General features: G+C 52.1%; 3 protein-coding genes across 3 annotated transcripts in view; 1 reads left to right on the top strand and 2 right to left on the bottom strand.

The window, feature by feature from the left end:
* LOC116154650 (uncharacterized) overlaps nt 1–12,024 on the top strand; it is a 33,856-nt gene extending 21,832 nt beyond the window's left edge. The window contains exon 2 of the transcript XR_004138572.2: nt 11,661–12,024. The gene's annotated coding sequence lies outside the window, so the exon portion shown is untranslated. The remainder of the gene's footprint in view (nt 1–11,660) is intronic.
* On the bottom strand, nt 718–7,123 carry KLK15 (kallikrein related peptidase 15). The gene is made up of 6 exons (XM_010993131.3): nt 7,073–7,123; nt 5,774–5,846; nt 2,804–2,960; nt 2,224–2,507; nt 1,964–2,100; nt 718–1,349 (listed from the first exon to the last, which is right to left on the bottom strand). Exons 1-6 carry the CDS (start codon nt 7,094–7,096, stop codon nt 1,197–1,199), a joined length of 828 nt encoding a protein of 275 aa, XP_010991433.2. The 5' UTR covers nt 7,097–7,123; the 3' UTR covers nt 718–1,196.
* Nucleotides 12,025–12,526: 502 nt separating the features above from the next.
* Nucleotides 12,527–16,523, bottom strand: KLK4 (kallikrein related peptidase 4). Its single transcript, XM_010993132.2, has 6 exons — nt 16,426–16,523; nt 15,803–15,873; nt 14,440–14,602; nt 13,784–14,034; nt 13,563–13,699; nt 12,527–12,978 (listed from the first exon to the last, which is right to left on the bottom strand). The coding sequence occupies exons 2-6, from the start codon at nt 15,864–15,866 to the stop codon at nt 12,826–12,828; spliced, it is 768 nt and encodes a 255-aa protein (XP_010991434.2). The 5' UTR covers nt 15,867–15,873; nt 16,426–16,523; the 3' UTR covers nt 12,527–12,825.
* Nucleotides 16,524–17,633: the final 1,110 nt, after the last annotated feature.

A 17,633-nucleotide genomic window follows, 5' to 3' on the forward strand; every position in this document is an offset into this window, starting at 1 on the left:
AGCCTTGGCTTTCAGAATGCTGATTGGTGCACTCCCAGACTCAGGATCTGGGTCTCCAAATCCATTGTTCCTTTCACAGTAAAATCTTAGGTCCCCCTCACTAAATCCTAGCGCCCCCAGATGCAGGAATATGAAGTTTAAATGGACGTCAGAGTACATTCCTTAGCATTTCAAAATCCAATGTCCCCCCAGACAATGTTGGGGTCCCCTTACCCACCCCCTCGTTCTCCAAATCTGGATACTCAAGGTTATAGCCTCCAAAGTCCCAGAGATCCTGGGCTACTGGCCCTTCATGGTCATGAAATCCTCTCTACAAATTCCAATCCACCCTACCCCCCTAAAATATTTAGATCTCAGGAGCTAGGTTCATGTACTTCAACACTCAGTGACCTTGAAAGTCATGTTTTTGGGGGTCTCTGAAGAGAATCAGGAACTAGATTCCTGCAGCCTCAATGTTAAACCCATAGGCTTCCAACACATTCTCTGGCTCTTAGTAAAATCAAAGCAGCTCAGAGTGTCCCAACCTCTGCTGTGTTTCAGGAACTTGACTAAGGAAAGGAGAGTTTTTGCCTTTTGCCACAGTTACCAGGAAGCCCAGAACTTGTAGATTAAGAACATGGAGTCACCCTTGATCACCTAGTGTGTGCTGCATCCTTTCACTGGAGGTCAGAGAGTACTTTTCCCAGGGCCACGCACTTTTCAAATCAGTTCGTTGTGCATCATCTCATTTAATCATCCCCACAGCCCTATGAGGTAAGCAATATGAGATGGGGAAACCCAGGCTGATTGAGGTTGGGTCTTTTGTTCAAGATCCTAGGCCCTAGGTGTTGGTCCGAGTGTTGAGTGAACAGAGCCCTGCTTCAAGTCATTTCTTCTCACCTAGGGATCAGAGGAGTGGGTGAAAAAGGACAGTGTACAGAGGCTCTGGGTTCCCCACCCAGTCTCTGGCTCCCATTTCCCTTCAATCCTGAAAGTCACAGAAACTCCTACAGAGAAATTTGCATCAGTGCTCTCTGTTATCTTGGTATCAAACAGGTGACCTTGAGCACCAGCTCTGGTCTCAGATGGGCAGGTCCTTGGCTAACCTCTGGGCCTTGGAGAGGCTATTGGCAGGTGGCCCAGTTCTGTCCCAGGTCAGGTTGGGACTGCTGGCCAGCCATGTGGGCTTCTGAGACTCAGGCAGTATGTCAGAATAGTTAGTTCTTCGACATGGTTTCCTTCATCCACTCCAAGTAGCTGCAGACTTTGGTATAGACACCAGGCTTGGTGGTAGTGTCACAGGGGACATCACCCCAGGACACAATGCCCTGCAGGATGCCTCCACAGACCAGGGGTCCTCCAGAATCACCCTGTGGGGAGAAGGGGAAGCCTGAATGAGAATGTTCTGGATCCAGTGCCCTGTCCCCATCCTAATCACCATTCAGAATCTCGGTCAAAACCCAATCCAGCCCTACCCCATGCAAACACACCCCAATTCCACTCAACACAACCCAGTTTAACCCAAACCAATCCAACCCAACCTCGACCCAACACTGTCCATTACAACTCAGCCAACCCATGTCCAATCCCACCCCCTGCAACTGCAACCCAACCCGACCCCTACATCTTTCCCATTCAGAATCTAACCTCATCCACACTTCCAACACAACCCAGCCCCATCAGCATGTCTTTTGCATCCCAAGCAAAAGTTACCCCACCCCTAATTCAACCCTGACATATTTCCTATCTGAAATCAAACCAAACTCATTCTCAGCTCCACGTCATCCAGCCCAAACACAACACAACACTATAACCTCTTGAACCCCAACTCCAACCTCACGCCCATTCTTACTGCCTTTCTTTCTCCATCTCCAAACCTTAGCATCTTCTCTGGTCCAAAGCAAGCAAAACCCAGCCCCATCCCAGCTCCCAAATGTGTCCCCCTCCCTTCCACCTCCTTCCACGGCTCCTTCTCAGCTCTGACCTCGCAGGAGTCGGTGCCTCCACTCTCCACACCGGCACACACCATGGTGCTCATCAGGTGCCCTGGGTAGTCCTTGTTACAAGATGTGGTCGAGAGAATGCTGATATTGGCACAATGCAAGGTGTCTGGCAGGCTCACTGGGGAGGACAGGAGACTTGAAGTGAATCCATACGTTTTCAAGCCCTGTCCCCTCTGTCCAAGAGCCCTGGAGAATAGGGTTCTTGAGGCCTGACATCATCCAGTCCCATCCTTTCACGCACCTTGTGACACTGGGCTCCCTGCGGCCCCAGGCTCTTTGTCAGGCACCAGGCCCCAGCCTGACACCACGCAGGCCTCGCCAGGTTGGGGACAGCGCGTGGGCAGCGGGATCGGGCGCACTTGGGCGGAGAGGCGCGCGGGCCGGGTTAGACGCAGCAACATCACATCATGGCGGTGGCTTCGCGCTTCGTATTGCGGATGTGGGATGATGCGAGAAACAGTCCGCAGTTGCTCTGGGCCATCGCGCTTGCGTAGATTGTGCTCGCCCAAGCGCACTCTCACGGAGCTGGGCGGACGGGTTATTACTCACGAGTGGAATGAGGGGCAGACAGAAAGATCAAAGAGCAGGCGACCTGGGGTCCCCTGACACTTTGGGAATCTGGAAATCCCACGACCCTTTCCCCAAGGCTCTGACGCCATACTTCCAGTCCCCCTCCTCCGCCGCCAAGGTGTCAAAGTTACGCACACACCTGGAACTCAGTTCCCAGGCTCCGGCTCTTTCTTCCTCAGAATCAGAGATTTTCAGATCCCTTAAGCCCTGCCCGCTATGCCCAATGTGTACCCCGAGCCCCTCCTTCGTACCGGGTTTGGCAGTGGGCTGCAGACAGCACCCAGCGTGGGGAGAGGAGGGAAGCACCGCAGTTAAAGCGCCCCCGCTCGAAGAGGGCCACTTGCCATGGCTGCAAGTGGGGCGCACACTCCTCACTCCTCCGCACTTTGTCACTGTCGTCCTGGGCCGCTGGGAGAGGGGGTAGAGGAAGACCCCTGAGGACAGAGTCCTTTTGCTTGCATTCTGCACCTTCCTTGCACCCTGCCCTTGCCACGTATTTTCCACCCATGCCTTCCCCGGGCTTCTTAAGATGTCCTTGCTGCTGATTTTTAAGCGCTGCCTTCTCTCTAGCTTTTACAGCTGCTGTTGGTTTTCTCCAGCACTGTCTCCCTACCCTTGGCCCCCACCCATCTGCTACAAGACTCCGGGAGAGAGGGGACAGGGAAAGGACCAGAGGGCAAGATGTCCTCTGTGATGGGGAGTGAAGACAAGCGCAGTGGATATAGGCCCAGACAGGTGGTCACTTGGAACCAGCCCTTCAAGGTCACCGAGCTGTCACAGACATCAAAAAGATGTGGCCACTCAATATGTATGACACACGGTCTTGGCTCCAGAGTCTGGACATCTCAGCCAAACACAGCGTGTCTGACAAGGACATAGATGAGACCACACAAGGTCATGGGCGAACATACAGGCTCAACCAGTCTTCTGACTTAGAAACTGATACAGACAGCACTTTAAGCTGCAATGCACCTGCATGCACATGGGTTGCAGCTTCAGGAATCACAGCACAGACGTTCACGTGTGTGTGTGAATATGGACAGCGCACACGGGCACACAAATGCACAGACGCAGATTTGGACATGGAAGCTCAGACCTAAATTTATAGCCTCCAGTGTAGATCTGCGTGTACTAGGTCACACTCTGGCACACGCAGTCTGAACAACAAGATGGGGTTCTGAAGAAGGGTACACAGGGAGGCACACTGATATGCGCTCAGACCCCCAAAGACTTGTTCACTGACATGAATCTGTAGTATAGTGGTTAAATCTGATGTGACAGAGTAAAAGTCTGTGAATCCAAACATCTTATCTGTGGGACTTTGAGCAAACTGACCTCTCTGTGCCTCTATTTCCTCATCTGTAAAATGGGATGGTTGTACGAATTAAATAGGAGAGAGAAAGCAAGCGTGATGCCCGGCACATTGTAATTGCTTAATAAATATTAGTTATTTTAAACAGAGGACACATAGACTGATTTACATAGACATATGTGTGGATGTTCAGGTTGTAAATATAGATTGAGCCAAAATAAGCCAGACTTAGGGGAAAAGCCAGATAAAGAGAGCCAAGGTCAAAACTGTGATTCATCCCCAAGCCACTTTGTGGGAATTCAAAGTTGTAGAACCGACCCAGAGGGCCAGAGCTCAGATGTGGAGCCACTAGATCCGACCCAGGGAAACATCGGACACAGAGGTGGCATTCAAGGTCAAAGACACATTGCTGGAGAGATGGGCAGCGAGAGCAGGTTAGAGTTATCCATTTCTAGATCAGCCTCCAAGTCAGTCACTTGGTGTTCAAGGTCACTCCTTGAGTTTCACGGAGGGGGACTTGGTTCATACATGTAGGCTGTATGTGGACACACAGGGCCTTGCACACACCCTCGCCCCACCCACACGGCACCATGCACAAGGACATCAACAGGGATGTGTCAAGATCACAGGACCGTGACCCCCTACACCGGGCAATATGGATATGTCCCCTCAAGGTCACAGCCGGGCACACAGACACCCACACTGTGGCAGGATTTGCATGGCCACCCCAAAGGCCCGCCAGGGTTAGGAACTGGGCCAAGGGCCCTGGCAAGGCAGGGCAAACGCGGATGTGGTGGACAAGGGGCTTAACGAGGGAAGGGTGGGGTCGACCCACGGAGAAGGACAGAGGGTGCAGGCTGAACAGCTGGGCTCCGAGGCCGCACCTGGCCAGTCCAAGCTGGAGGAGGGCAGAGGCCCGAGATGGGTGCAGTGGGCAGGAGGGAGGCAGGGAGGAGAGGGCACTGAGACAGCCCGAGGGGAGGCTGGCAGCGGTAGCAGGGGGGAGGGGGGAGGTCAGAGGGGCCCCCAGGAGTGAGAGTCATGGGGGTGGTGGTTAATAAAAGTCTACCTTCAACTTCTCCAGGGTAGAGGCATCAGGTTACAACTAATTTCTCCATGCGTGGTGGCTGAATGTGGTCTGGCTCTCTCCTGCCACCTGGGGTCACCTTGACCTAGTGGCTGTGCCTCTCTGAGTCACATCCCCCTCTACTGTCAAATGAGGCTGATAGAGACCACCCACAGAGGATCAGCAGAGCATCCCTCAGGCCTGAGGGCTGTGCCTGGCACATACCAAGCGCACAGCAGTGCTGACATACCTTCCCAGGGCGCTAGCTGGAGCCAGGACCACATTTAATCCTCACAATTACCCTGTGAGGGAGCATCTGTTCTTATCTCCATGGTACAGTTAAGGAGTCTGAGTCACAGAGACGCTAAGTAACTAGAAAGTGGCAGAGGTGGGATTCGAACCCAGAGCCTGTGTTCTGGAGCCTCCCAACATTTGTTTAATGCTTAGTGTAAGCTGTACCTACCTCTTGTGCTATTGAAACCTCATCATTGTTGTTGCAGGTAGGTGCTGTCTTCTAGAGAAGCCCAGATAGGTGAAGTAATTTCCTCAAGGTCACACAGCAAGGAAAAGGGCAGCCCCAGAACTTGAACTCAAGTCTGTGTCACCCCAGGGCCATGTTCATTTGTCATGGGGACTCTAGAGCAGCCCCAGGTCCCTGACAGCTCTTGGGGTAGGGTAAGGACTCAGGGACATCAGCAGATGGCTGAGTTGGGGGTGAGGGAGGGATCATCAGATGGTCCCTGGGTGAGGGAGAGGCTGGCAGATTGCAGGGCCCAGATATGCTGGGGCGATTAGGTGGCACCACACTCCCACAGACCTGGACCTAACCTAGGTCCACCTCACCTGCAGGCATCAGCAGGAAGGAGAAGGTGAGGAGAAGCCATATTGTGAAGAGGGACCAGGGCTCTGCTGAAGTCTAGGGAGGGGAGAGAGTGAACTGGTGTGAGGATGGACCCTCCTGCCCCTTCCTGGATCCCTTCAGACACAAACTCATCCCACCTGCTCTTAAAGTTTTCACCATCCTTGTTCCCCACGCCAACCTGCTCTTCCTCTTGGGTTCCCCATCCCCCAAGGGTCTGCTGTTCCTCCAGGCACTGGGACAGACTCTCAGGTGCCACCACAGCCTGCTGGACCCCAACATCATCCACTTGCCCCAAGGCTTTAACTCAGGACACATTCTTTCCCCACACCCTATCCCAGCCTCCAATCTGGCCTCTTGGGTCCTCCTCACTAAGTCCGTCCCTCCACTCCAGTCCCTGCCACCCCCTACACCACCCTGCCCCACTTCATGGCCCCACAGGGTCTTTCTACACCTGGACTTGACCAGATCCCTTTCCCGCTCACAGCCCTGGAAGATCTCCAGCACCCCCAGGATAAAGTCCCAGCCCCCCTCAAGCCTCATTTTCGAGGACATGAGTGGCTTCTCCCTTTCCAGTCCCTCTGGCTGGATCTCTCATGACATTGCCCTTTCTAGACATGACCAATTCTTCTATTTTCCTTTCCCACAGTTTCATGCTTCCACGTTTTTGCTCAGGCTGTTCCTCCTCCTTCAAGGTCCACTTCTTCCTTGAGGCCTTTTCTGACCTCCCCAGGTCAGTGACCAGTGTAGGGTTCTGTCCTTGGCAAGCTTTAGGAATGAGTTAAAGTCCTTCTTCCCCATATCTTCCAAATACCTATTTGTCCTCTGAGGCCAGCCCCAACCTGGTCTGGGAGACCCTGATACAATCAGGTCAGGTCCTCTCTCTGTCTCAACTGCTGCCCAGCCAGGGCACACAGGCGACCTCGGGGAGGCTGTGCTGAGCTGACCTGCACCCATGATAACTCCTGACCTCATTCTTGGCTCTGGTACAAGTGCTTTCGAAGACGTCCTCCTGATTCACTCTATCCCCTCCCCACCTCCAAACTACAACTCCTTCTTGCATCCCCAAGACATTTTCTTGGTTCAAGTTCAACTTGGGGCTGCAGTAAAGGCCACGTGGACCTACACAGGTGCCCTTGACAGTCAGCTCCCTCAGGGAGATCCATGTCTGCTTCCTGGAACCAGTGCATCCCATGTCTCCCCTAGACTAGGGCAGACCTGTGTCTCTCCTCACTCCTACCCACTATCCCCCGCCCCGCACCTCCCCATCTCAAATATCTCACCCCCTCCAGATCCTCCAGCAGCATCTGGGGAAGCTTGGATGCCAGAAGAAAGGGAGCAGGCAGCTGAATGCCTGAATTTATAAGCTCCCAACCCCACCCGGGTTTTGGGTGATGGGGGTAGGGTGGGGTGGGAGGTGGCTGAGAGTTGGGTTTACAGGGACGCCTAGGTAGCTAGTAGGGTGGGGGACAAGGCCTAATGAGCATTTATTAGGCTGAAGCTTTTGTCTGAGTCTACAAGGAGGAATTTTCCTACCAGGGGCAGTTCATTAAGGGGGAGGAGGCAGTAGCGCAAGAGCAGGAAATTGGAGATCAAAATACAGAGCCAGGAGTCTGCAGCGTGTAACCTAGATTTTTGGGTCTGGAGTACAGAAACTGGATTCTAGAGTCATCATTCTTGTGCCTGGAGTAGGATTCTGAAACTTGGATTCTGGATCTGAACCTGGATTCTTCAATTCTGGATCTCTGATTCTGGTTTCTGGACAGTGGAGTCTGGATCTGGATACCCAGTTCTGGATCTTGGAGTCTGGACCTCCCAATTTTGGATTCTGGATCTTGGATTCTTGATCTTGATTGCTGGTTCTGAGTTCTGGATCCAGATCTCTGGTTCTGGATATTGGGCTCTGCACTGTTGATTCTGGATCTCCAATTCTGATGAGTTTGGGGGTCTAGAATTGGGCACACATAATCTGAAGTGTAGAGTGTGGATTTTGGAATCTGACTTCTGGAGTTTAGGTCTGGAATTTGGATCCTGGAGTCTAGCCTTTGAGTGACAGGTCTTAGGCTTTGATTCTAGATTCAGGGCCTCTAAATTTAGAGTCCAGACTAAGAATCTGGAGTCTGGTGTCTGAAATCTAGGACTTGAAGTCCTGGGGCCTGGAATATGGATGATAGATTATGGATTTTAAGTTTTGGAACCTGGATTCTAGAGTCTGGGTCTAGACCCTGAGGTTTTATGGATTGACTTTAGAATGTGAAGTCTGGAGTTTCAAATCTGCATTGTGCATTTAACAGACTAGACTGGGAGATAGGGGCCTGGCTTCTATGATTCTGAGATTCCTAAAATCTTGCTCTGGAGTACGACTTTAGAGACTGGGAGACTAGAGTCTTTATTCTGGATCTTGCAGTCTTGATTCTGCATCCTGAGGCTTGAAATCTGGATTCTGTTTTCTGGAGACTGGAGATCATCACTAAGATGACCCAAAGCTCTGGGAATTTAAATTTGTTTTTCAGTGTCTCAGGACCATATAGGGCCCTGAGATGTTGTCACTTGTTTAACTAATGAGGAAGCACAGGGAGCAGGAGGTACTGATCTCAGATCACCCAGTTAAAGATGGGACCTATTACAAGCATGATCCCTCTCTGTTTTGGAAAATCCATTGCCTCTATAGGAAGGGGCTGCATGATTGGGGCTGACTGTTTAGGACATCAGTGGCCAATGCCTAGGAGTGGCCTGGGTTCGAATCCTTCCTCCAACACATAATGTGTGTCTTTAGGCAAGTCACTTGACCTTTCTGTGCCTCAGTTTCCTCATCTGTAGAATGAGAATAATAATTGCTTCTGCCTCGTAGGAGTGTTTTGAAGCATTTGTGCCTGAAATCCGTGCTGAGTAATCCAAGGCCATCATCAGCTCTGTTTTCCCCAGAACAGAGTCCTGGGGAGGGGTGATTGTAGGGTCTTTCACAGAGGACACAGTTGGGCAGAGGCAGATCAGGACTTGAAGAAGTGCAGAAGCGAAGGTTCTCCATCTCTGTTTTGGCACCTTTCTCTGAAACCCCTTTATCAAGACCTCCGTTTTACAAATGAGGAAACTTGAGACCCAGGAAAAGGAAACATGTGTGAGACGCCAGCTTGAGAATGTGTCACTGAGCAGGGGGAAGACCCCACGTGCAGCCTGGTTTTTCTCTGAGACTTTATTTTTTGTGCTGTGCTGGGAACAGGAGGGAACCTCTTTTCTTCTTGTCCTGGGAGAGTCTTGCCGCTAGGTGGCGCCAATGTGCGTTTGTTTGTCGGACGTTGCTTCTGGGTCTGAGGAGGACGGGGTGGGGGCGGGGACTCTTGGGTCTGAGGGAGCAAGCTTTGAGGGAAGGACTTCTCTGGAATTCTGACTGAGGAAGAAGGTGGATCTTGATGGCAGCAGGGAGGGAAGAGGATGGAGACACCTTGGTCCTCGGATTTGTCCTTAATTGGTGTGCAGGAGTTTTTGGAACCAGTCAGTGAAAGGTCTCAGGTTTGTGCAGATTTTTGGCTCGTGGGGTTTCCCACAGCGAGGCTCTCCCATTGACACAAGGCCCTGCTGGTATCCCTTGCATCTTAGACTAAAGGGCAGGCCAGCTCCTTGGCAACCGCATCCGCATCTCCATCCCCATTGCCAACCCAGCCTCACCATCAATCCCAAACTCACCTCCAATTACATCCCCATCCTTTACTCCGAGGACGAGGAATCAGGGCTCAAAGACAGCTGGCCTGATCTCACTCACTCACTGCCTGAGAGGCTGAGCTGGGATTCGGACCCAGGGCTGAATGAGTCTCCATCATAGGAGACTCTACCCTCTGCCCTAGTCTTTAGGACCTCTTGTCTGGATTCAAATGATTCCCTCCATGACCAGATCTCTATGGCTGGGTCACGTGCCCCCTCCTGAGTAGAAATTTAACTTCTTAATTCTACAGCCCCAGCCTGGACCTGCTCACGGAACAATCAGCAAAAGCCACGCCCCCGTCCAGCTCCGCCCACGGAGCTGAGGCTACGCCCCAGTCTGCTCCGACTCACAGAGCCGAGGCCACGCCCCCTGTCCAGCCCTGCTCAAGGATCCGAGGCCACGCCCCCAGCCCTGGCTGTGCGCAGCTCATACCGTGAGCTCAAGCTCTTAGGGTGCAGGGCTCACTGCTTCTAGCATTACCCCGAAGTGAGCACGCAGGGAAAAGGTCAGTTCTGAGATTAGAATGACCCACCGCTGCAGGTGGGGAACGGAATAGAGGAGGAAACCGAGGGTCATAATCTTCACTTGCACATTACCCCCCGTTTCTCCAGAAGTCCCTGCTGTATTGTCTTAAGCTCTGTCTGTCTTCTCGCTCGCTCTCTCTCTCTCTCTCTCTTTTTTTTTTTTTTTTTATAACTGCTGCCTATTTTTCCTAGAAGCCGGGACAGAGAGAAAGAGGGTACCAGTGGAGGGAAAGAAGTCCTTGTGATTAGACTTGGAGAAGACGTGTATAGGGATTGACAGGTGTACATTTGGAACCAGACATTCAAGGTCACTGATCTGTCACAGACATCAAACAGATGTGGCCATTCAGTATGTATGACACATAGTCTTGGTCTCAGAATCTGGGCGGCTTAGTCAAACTCAGTGTCGTACAAGGACACAGATGTGGTCACACAAGGTCATGGACATACATATATGAACAGCTGGGCTTCCGAACTTAGGTACATGTATAAAAATGCACCTTCAGCTGAAATTCATGTGCATGGGTTACAGCTTCAAGAATCAGCACAGATGTTCCTATGTGTGTATTCAAATATGTCAATTAAGTTAAGGGCAGACAGACAGACAGACAGACAGACACACACACACACACACACACACATACACACACTCATACAGATTTGGACATGGAAGCTCGGCTAAATCCACATTCTCCAGGGTAGATCTAGATATCTGATGATAATCACCACCCCTACATCTTTCAAATTCTTTTTTTTAAACAACTTTTACATTAAAATTTTTTTTAAATTACATTTTGTTTTCTTTGGGGGGGGAGGTAATTAGATGATGATGATGATGATGATGATGATGATGATGATGATGATGATGATGATGATTAGAAGTAATTAATGGGGATTGAACCCACAACCTTCTGCATGCGAGGCATGCGCTCTACAACTGTCAAATTCTTGAGAGCAGCACTAAACTCTGGTCTCTCCAGGAACGCAGTATTGCTTTTGTTTCACTATTCTCCTAGGTAGAGACAGCTCCACTGGTTTAGGTGTGGCCTTTCATACCGCAATAGCTCTCATCTTTAAGTCAGGGAGCTAATGTGGGGATTCTGCTAGTTTCTGAGTCTGTCTATTCCAATCATGCATTTCAGAACTGGGGAAATAATTCTAGACTAGGTTCAAAGACATGCTGGATCCACTGTGAGACAGACCTGAGCCAAAACTCCATTGATCACCTGTCCTCCGTAAACCTCTGCTCTGACTGGCAGACCACAGTGACTTTGGGGTCTCCTGGTATTATTGTCACTTCAGATCAAGGGTCCATGGATCCTTCCAAACTCTGATTATTTCCTTTATCCCAGTAAACTGTGACCCTAGCAAAAGGTTGTAGGTCCCTTTAGGGGAAGGCTGGAAGAGAAATTAACAGCATATAATTGTTTTGGTAGCATAGTTGAGTCTGTCCTCATGGGGATTCAGCCTCCCCTTCATTCAAGGGGTTCTAGGTCTGTCAATGGACTCAAGCCTGGGAGCTGACTAGGGTGCTGTGCGTCTCTGTTTTATGATTCAAGTCAGACTTCTGTCCATGTGTCCTACAATACTTCTGCTTATACGGGTCAACAAAGAAGTTCATTTTGCCCATCTGTTTCTCTGCTACAGGTGCCATGATCAACTAGCCAATGCCTGAGTCTCTGTGGCCATGTGATCAGATGATTCCGGTTACTGCTTTGACTCTGACGTCTAGTGCAGCCACCACATCCACCGTGTCTTGGTGATTAGGTGCTACCACTTGGCCCCCTAACACCACAGGACCCAATCATCTCCATTGCACTTAGGTTTCCCATTCAGTGGCCTCTCTTCCTACTGTACTTTCTGACCTACAGAGAAGAGCGATCACAGAACTCTCCAAGGATGCTGGCTCCCCTTGAAAATTTATTTGCCATAATTGTGATGAAAAATGTGTCTCTGGAGCCCCCCAGCATGGGCGAGCAGGTCTCAAATATATATTCGTTGTAACATCCCATCTCCTGAAGTCTTTGGGTTTCTTCCTCCATAGTTTATCAAGATGGTTCTACCATTTCAACTTCATCTAGTGCAGGGCCACTTTTTGATCCATATTTCAGCCAACAAAACAAATAACCAGAGACCTTCTGACCCCTCAATCTGCAAGATGAAATCCAGAATTTCTGCTTAGTGAGCCCTTATCAATAAATTCCAATCAGGCGTGGGTGCTGGGTGTAGCTTGGTAGTAGACTGCATGACCAGCATGCACAAGGTCATGGGTTCAATCCCCAGTACCTCCATTAAAAAAAAAGAAAAAAAGACCAAGCCTTGCTGCTTTGACTTTTCAGAAGTTGGACAACACCCACAGAATCAGTTTCTCTTAACCTCCCTGGTGTATCTCCTTCCTTTGGGACCCTGTGGCCCTGATTAAGGCTCCCATTTCCCAGATGGCAAAACTGAGGCCCAAGGAGGAAAAGCTATTTGCTGGAATCCCTTGGAGGGAATGGAAGCAAGGAGGACAGTTTGAACAGAGCCCGTGCTTCTCTAAGACTTTATTTCTGGGCTTAGGGGAAGGGACAAAAAAGGGGAAAAACCAACTTTCTCTACCAATGGGAAGGCGGGGTCAACATTGTGCCACTAGGGGGCACTGTGTACAGGAAAAGATTCTAGGGGGGCCTGGACTCCTGGGACTGAGAGAGGACGGACCTGGGGGTCTAGACTCCTGGAGCAGAGGGAGGAAGGCACTGGGAACCCAGACTCCTGAATTCCTTCAGCAGCATATATTTGGGGGTTTCAGTTTCATGGGTCCCAGTCCCAGGAGTTAACTGGCCTGGATGGTTTTCTGTATCCAGTCCGTGAAGTTGCAGAGGTTGGTATAGACGCCGGGCACAGAGGGTTGGCCACACGGGGCTTGTCCAAAGGACACGAGGCCCTGCAGGTACCCATTGCAGACCAGGGGACCCCCAGAGTCACCCTGTTGTGGAGAGACAGAGAATGAGAATCCAAAACACAGAGAGGTGGAGATAAACGTGAGCTCAGAGAGGAACCAAACGAGGAGAGACAAAGACAGGAAAGAAAGAAAGAAAAAAAAAAGAATAGCCACATGTCCCTTAGATGTTGCATTCCAGAGCCCCAACCAACCGCACCTAATCCTGCTCCCCTGCATCCTCACAGCTGGCCCGTTCTCCAGGGTTCTTTGCTGTTCTTTCCCTGTGCCTCTCCTTCTCTGTCTACTCCTAGAGTTTCTTCCTCTGTCTCAGTGACTCCAAGAGTCCCTGTGCCTCTCTGCATCTCCTTGTATGTATTTTTTTCCTATTTCACTTTGCAGTTCATCTTTATGAGTCTGTGTATCTGTTTCCATCTGGGTGTATTTCTGTACGTGTGTGTTTCTGCCTCCCTGCATCTGTCTCTTTCTCTCTCTCTCTCTCTGCTTCCTTTAATTGTGTGTCCATTTCTCTCTTCCTCTCAGTATCTCTCCCCATTGATCACTATCTCCCCCATGTCCCGTCCCTTCTCCACCACTCCCTGTTACCCCCTCTTCTCTGCCCCATCTCTTACGTGGCAGGAATCCTTTTGGTCCTGGCCTCCACCAGCACAGAGCATACTGGGGTGGTACACGGAGGCATAGACTGCTTTGCAGATCTCCTCGGACACCACAGAGATGTTCACGCACTGGAGCACTTTGGGCCGTCTGCCTGGGATGCAGAGCATTGGGTCAGCCCCTCTGGCTGGGCAGAGAACCCCAGAGAGGGCAGACACACCCACACTCCCGAGCTCACCATTCATCAGCTTCCCCCAGCCAGAAACCAGGCAAGAATCCCCAGGGGTCGGGCACTGGGAGGCGATGCTGATGTTTTGGATGGTGTCAGACCAGGACACGGATTCTTTCAACTCGATGAGCATGAGGTCGTTGGCGAAAAATGGTTTGTTGTACTCTGGGTGCTGTATGGAGTGTTTGGCCTCTACCATCTGGCTGCCTGGTTCTTGGTCGGCCACAAGACTGTGTAGACCCAGCCCAATGGTGTAGGAACTGGGGGCCACGGGGGCACAGAATAGTTTTGTGGCAACTACACCATTATCTCCATTCTTGCCCTCAATCAAAACCCCATCTCCCTCCCCTTACCCCACCCCCGTCCTCCTTGCTACGCACTAAGAGCTACTCAGCAGTGATTCAAATCCTAATTCACAGGTAGGAATTTGCCTTAATTCACTAGTAACTCAGCCGTTGGATTTGGGATTTCCACCAGGACTTTCTGAGCGGTTCCAAAGCAACAGTCCTTTCCGCCTCCCTCGCAGAGCCTACCTTCACGGCGGGTTTTCACTTCTTAACACCCAGAGACTGAACCTATTAAGCCCCTTCTCTCGGCTAACAGTACATCCAGGTCCCTCCTAGGGCCCAGGCCCCGCCCCCGTCCCCACCCCGCCCAGCACTCACTCCTGGAAACAGTGTGCGGCTGACAGCACCCATTGCGGATGCACCAGGACGCCCCCGCAGAAAAGTTCGTCTTCCAAGAACAGCGCCGCCTGCCAGGGCTGCGAGTGCGGGTGGCAGTCCTCGCCGTTTATGATGCGGCTGCTGCCACCCGAGGCCGGGGATCCTGAGGGCGGAGTCAGGGCTGGGGGGACGGGCTCAGAGTGGAACAGGGGCTCCCGGAGGCGGGGCTAGGTAAGGGCCGTGGTCAGGCCTGGTGGGGAAAGGCTCAGGATGCTAGACACTTGCTCCTGGGGGCGAGGTCAGGGCTCTCTGGGGTGTGATCACGGTGTAGGGGCGTGGTCAGGGCTCAGGGACAGACTCAAGAGGCGGGATAGGGCTGTTGGAGATTGTGGTCAGCGTCTCAGGGATGGAGTCAGGGGACCTGAGGGCAGCCAAGCTCTTAGAGGTGAAGTCAAGAATGAGGAGGGGGACTCAGGAAGTGGGATCAGGCCTCCTGGGGGCAGGGTCACAGTGCAGGGCTTTTATTCCGCGGGTCAGGTTCCTTGGGGTGGGTTAGAACTCAGGAGGCTGAGATCAGGGTACAGGAGGTAGGGTCATTTGTCAAGAGGAGAGTTTCAGCTTTGAGCGTACAGGCACCCATCTCCAGGACACCCACACGCACACACACACTCAAGCACCACCACACCAGGCATGTGCACTACTGGGGCCACAGTCTCCCAGCAGAAGCAGACCCCTCACACAAGGTGGCAGAGGCGAGGGCAACATAGCCGGATGCTCAGGTAGGCAGTGCCACCCTCTGTGACCCTCAGAGTTTCGCCTTCCCTGGCTCAACCTCCCCCACAGCAGCAGAAAAGGTGGCTCACACAGAAAACCCATCACACTGTCCTGTGATATGGGTCCCTGGGGTCCGAGGATCGGAGACCCAGGAAGCAGGCACAGATTCCCAGCAATGGGCGACTCCCCCAGAAGAACAATCTCCCTTTTAGCGGCACTCTAGGCTTCCCATGTCCTCAAAGCATCATCACTCATGTCCACGGCCTCACATTGTCATTTTGTCACTCCATAGGATATTCAGAGGCACAAACTGTCAGAGTCCTTCCCCCATCACACACCGATTCTCACGGGTATGACCACACACCCTGTCACACTGTGTCACACAGAGGTGTGCAAAGCCACACACACACACACCACACAGGTGGCACACGTGCAAACTCCCTGTGATACAGGGATCCCACGTGCCCAACCAGAGAGCAGTGGTCACACGTGCAGCTGTAGTCATGTCCAGGGGGACAAAGTCATGCCTGCACAGTAACAAACACTGCCTCAGACACAGACTGTCACACACAGACACACGCTCAGATACCTGTGACCCCGAGGATAAGGTGCCCCAGGAACCAGCCCCAGGGGTTTCCTGCTGTGGTCATCATTCAGCACCTGGCATGAAGGTCGATCTCAGGTGAGTCTGAGGGGCCCTGGGGCTCAGGTCTCTCCATCTCTCTCTTTCTCTTTCTCTTCCTGTCCCCTTGGGATATTATTGGGCAGACAAGGACCGATACCACCTCCCTCCGATGCACACACATCGTAGGGTCTGAGACCAAGAGACTCAGAATCTAGACAGATTGAGAGGGAGAGAGAAGTGGAAAGAGAGAGAGAGCTAGGTGGAGAGGAAGGGATGGAGACAGTGTCTCTCCATCTGTAAACTGGGGGAGGTAGGAGGGTGGAGACCAGACCCTTAAGGTTGGAGGGAGGATGGAGCAGTTGAGAGAGAGAATGAGAGACAGACTGAGAGGCAGACTCATGGAGAGAGTGACTGAGAGAGAGAGAGACAAGGGGGAACAGAGGAGGAATTGGAGAGACACCATTTGTAGAAGAGGGAGGCCTGGAGACACAACGTCCAGTGGCTGAGAATCGCAGTGACGTGGAGCCACAGGGAGAGTGGCTCACAAAGACTGCTGGGCTCTTAGAGGGCAGTGAGTGGGGACTCACCCGGCTGCCTCTGGGCTCTTGGATCCAGCGCTGGGCTGAGCTCCTGCCTGCTGCCTCCAACAGGGGTCCCCCTGGGGCTTATAAACATCCCCAGCTGGGCTGGCCTGCCCCCCCAGGGACACATTCCTGGGGTCAGGTGCTGCAAGCTTCCAGCTCAGTGCTCTCAGCAGCCAGGCTGCGGTCAGAGAGCCCCAGGGGCTGGGAGAGGGACGCCGCGAGGAGACCCTGGCCTCACCCCCCCCCACTTCTTTTTTGGCTATCTGTCAGTTTCTTCTTCTCTCCCTCTATCTTCCCCTCTCTCTCTTGCTCTCTTTCTCTCTCCTCCTTTCTCATTTTCTTCTTCTCTTAGTTTCTCTCTCATTAAATCTCTCCCATCTGCCCTCCGTCCCTCTCTCCCCCTACTGCGCTTCCGCAGCCAGACTTCCCAGATCAAATCCCCAGCATCACATTCTACCTTTGGAACCTTGGGGAGGTGACTGCACCCTTGAGCCTCTGTTTTCTCATCTATCAAGAGAGAACGTGGGGAAAGCGCCTGGACACAGTGTCAGGCGAGATGAAGCCCTCGCTCAGTAAAGAGCAGCTGGGGTGGGGCGAGGTGGAGCTCAGTGGTGGAGCGCGCGCTTAGCACGCACGAGGTCCTGGGCTCAATCCCCAGCACCTCCAGTAAAGCAACTAACTAAGTAAACCTAATTACCTCCCCCCACCCCCCCAAAACCAAAACCCCACAAACAAAATAAAATAAATTTTAAAAAAAGAGCGATTGCACACCTGCCATGCTCTGAGCTCTGCCCTTGAGACCCAGGAGGGGACAAGCAGACTTTGGCGCTCATGGGGCTCACGTCCTAGCAGGGGAGACTGACAGACAGGAGAAGCACAGGGACAAGCAAGTATCTGATGGTCGCGTGTGTGCAGAGCGACGGGGATCGGATCGGGTGGGGTGACTGTGGATGAGGTGGTGGCCGGGAGTCTCCGAGGAGGGAACATTCCTGGCATGTGAGCCTTGCAGGAAAAAGAGAGAAGTTGGTGTGTGCCAGGCAGAGCCAGGAGAGGAGCAGGGCAGACTGTGCAAGGATTTGCACACCAGGGGAAGAGTTTGGGTTTGTAGGTGCAATGGATTTTAAGCACGAGGTAGAGGGAGTGACATGATCTTATTTATTTTTTAAAAACACCCTGCGTGGAGAATGATGGTCAGGGGTGAGATGGAAGCA

The sequence above is a fragment of the Camelus dromedarius genome, chromosome 9 (assembly GCF_036321535.1).
Source record: "Camelus dromedarius isolate mCamDro1 chromosome 9, mCamDro1.pat, whole genome shotgun sequence".
NCBI lineage: Eukaryota > Metazoa > Chordata > Mammalia > Artiodactyla > Camelidae > Camelus > Camelus dromedarius.

What these genes read in the sequence shown, in the direction of transcription:
- KLK4 (XM_010993132.2), bottom strand. Translation starts at nt 15,866, where the DNA reads ATGATGACCACAGCAGGAAACCCCTGGGGCTGGTTCCTGGGGCACCTT. An exon ending in GCCGCACACTGTTTCCAGGA is followed by an intron (nt 14,035 to 14,439) that starts GTGAGTGCTGGG and finishes CGTGGCCCCCAG; the next exon opens with TTCCTACACCATTGGGCTGG. An exon ending in ACCAAAAGGATTCCTGCCAC is followed by an intron (nt 12,979 to 13,562) that starts GTAAGAGATGGG and finishes TCTCCACAACAG; the next exon opens with GGTGACTCTGGGGGTCCCCT.
- KLK15 (XM_010993131.3), bottom strand. Translation starts at nt 7,096, where the DNA reads ATGCTGCTGGAGGATCTGGAGGGG. An exon ending in CTTCCTGCTGATGCCTGCAG is followed by an intron (nt 2,961 to 5,773) that starts GTGAGGTGGACC and finishes CCCCTCTCCCAG; the next exon opens with CGGCCCAGGACGACAGTGAC. An exon ending in AGGGAGCCCAGTGTCACAAG is followed by an intron (nt 2,101 to 2,223) that starts GTGCGTGAAAGG and finishes TGTCCTCCCCAG; the next exon opens with TGAGCCTGCCAGACACCTTG.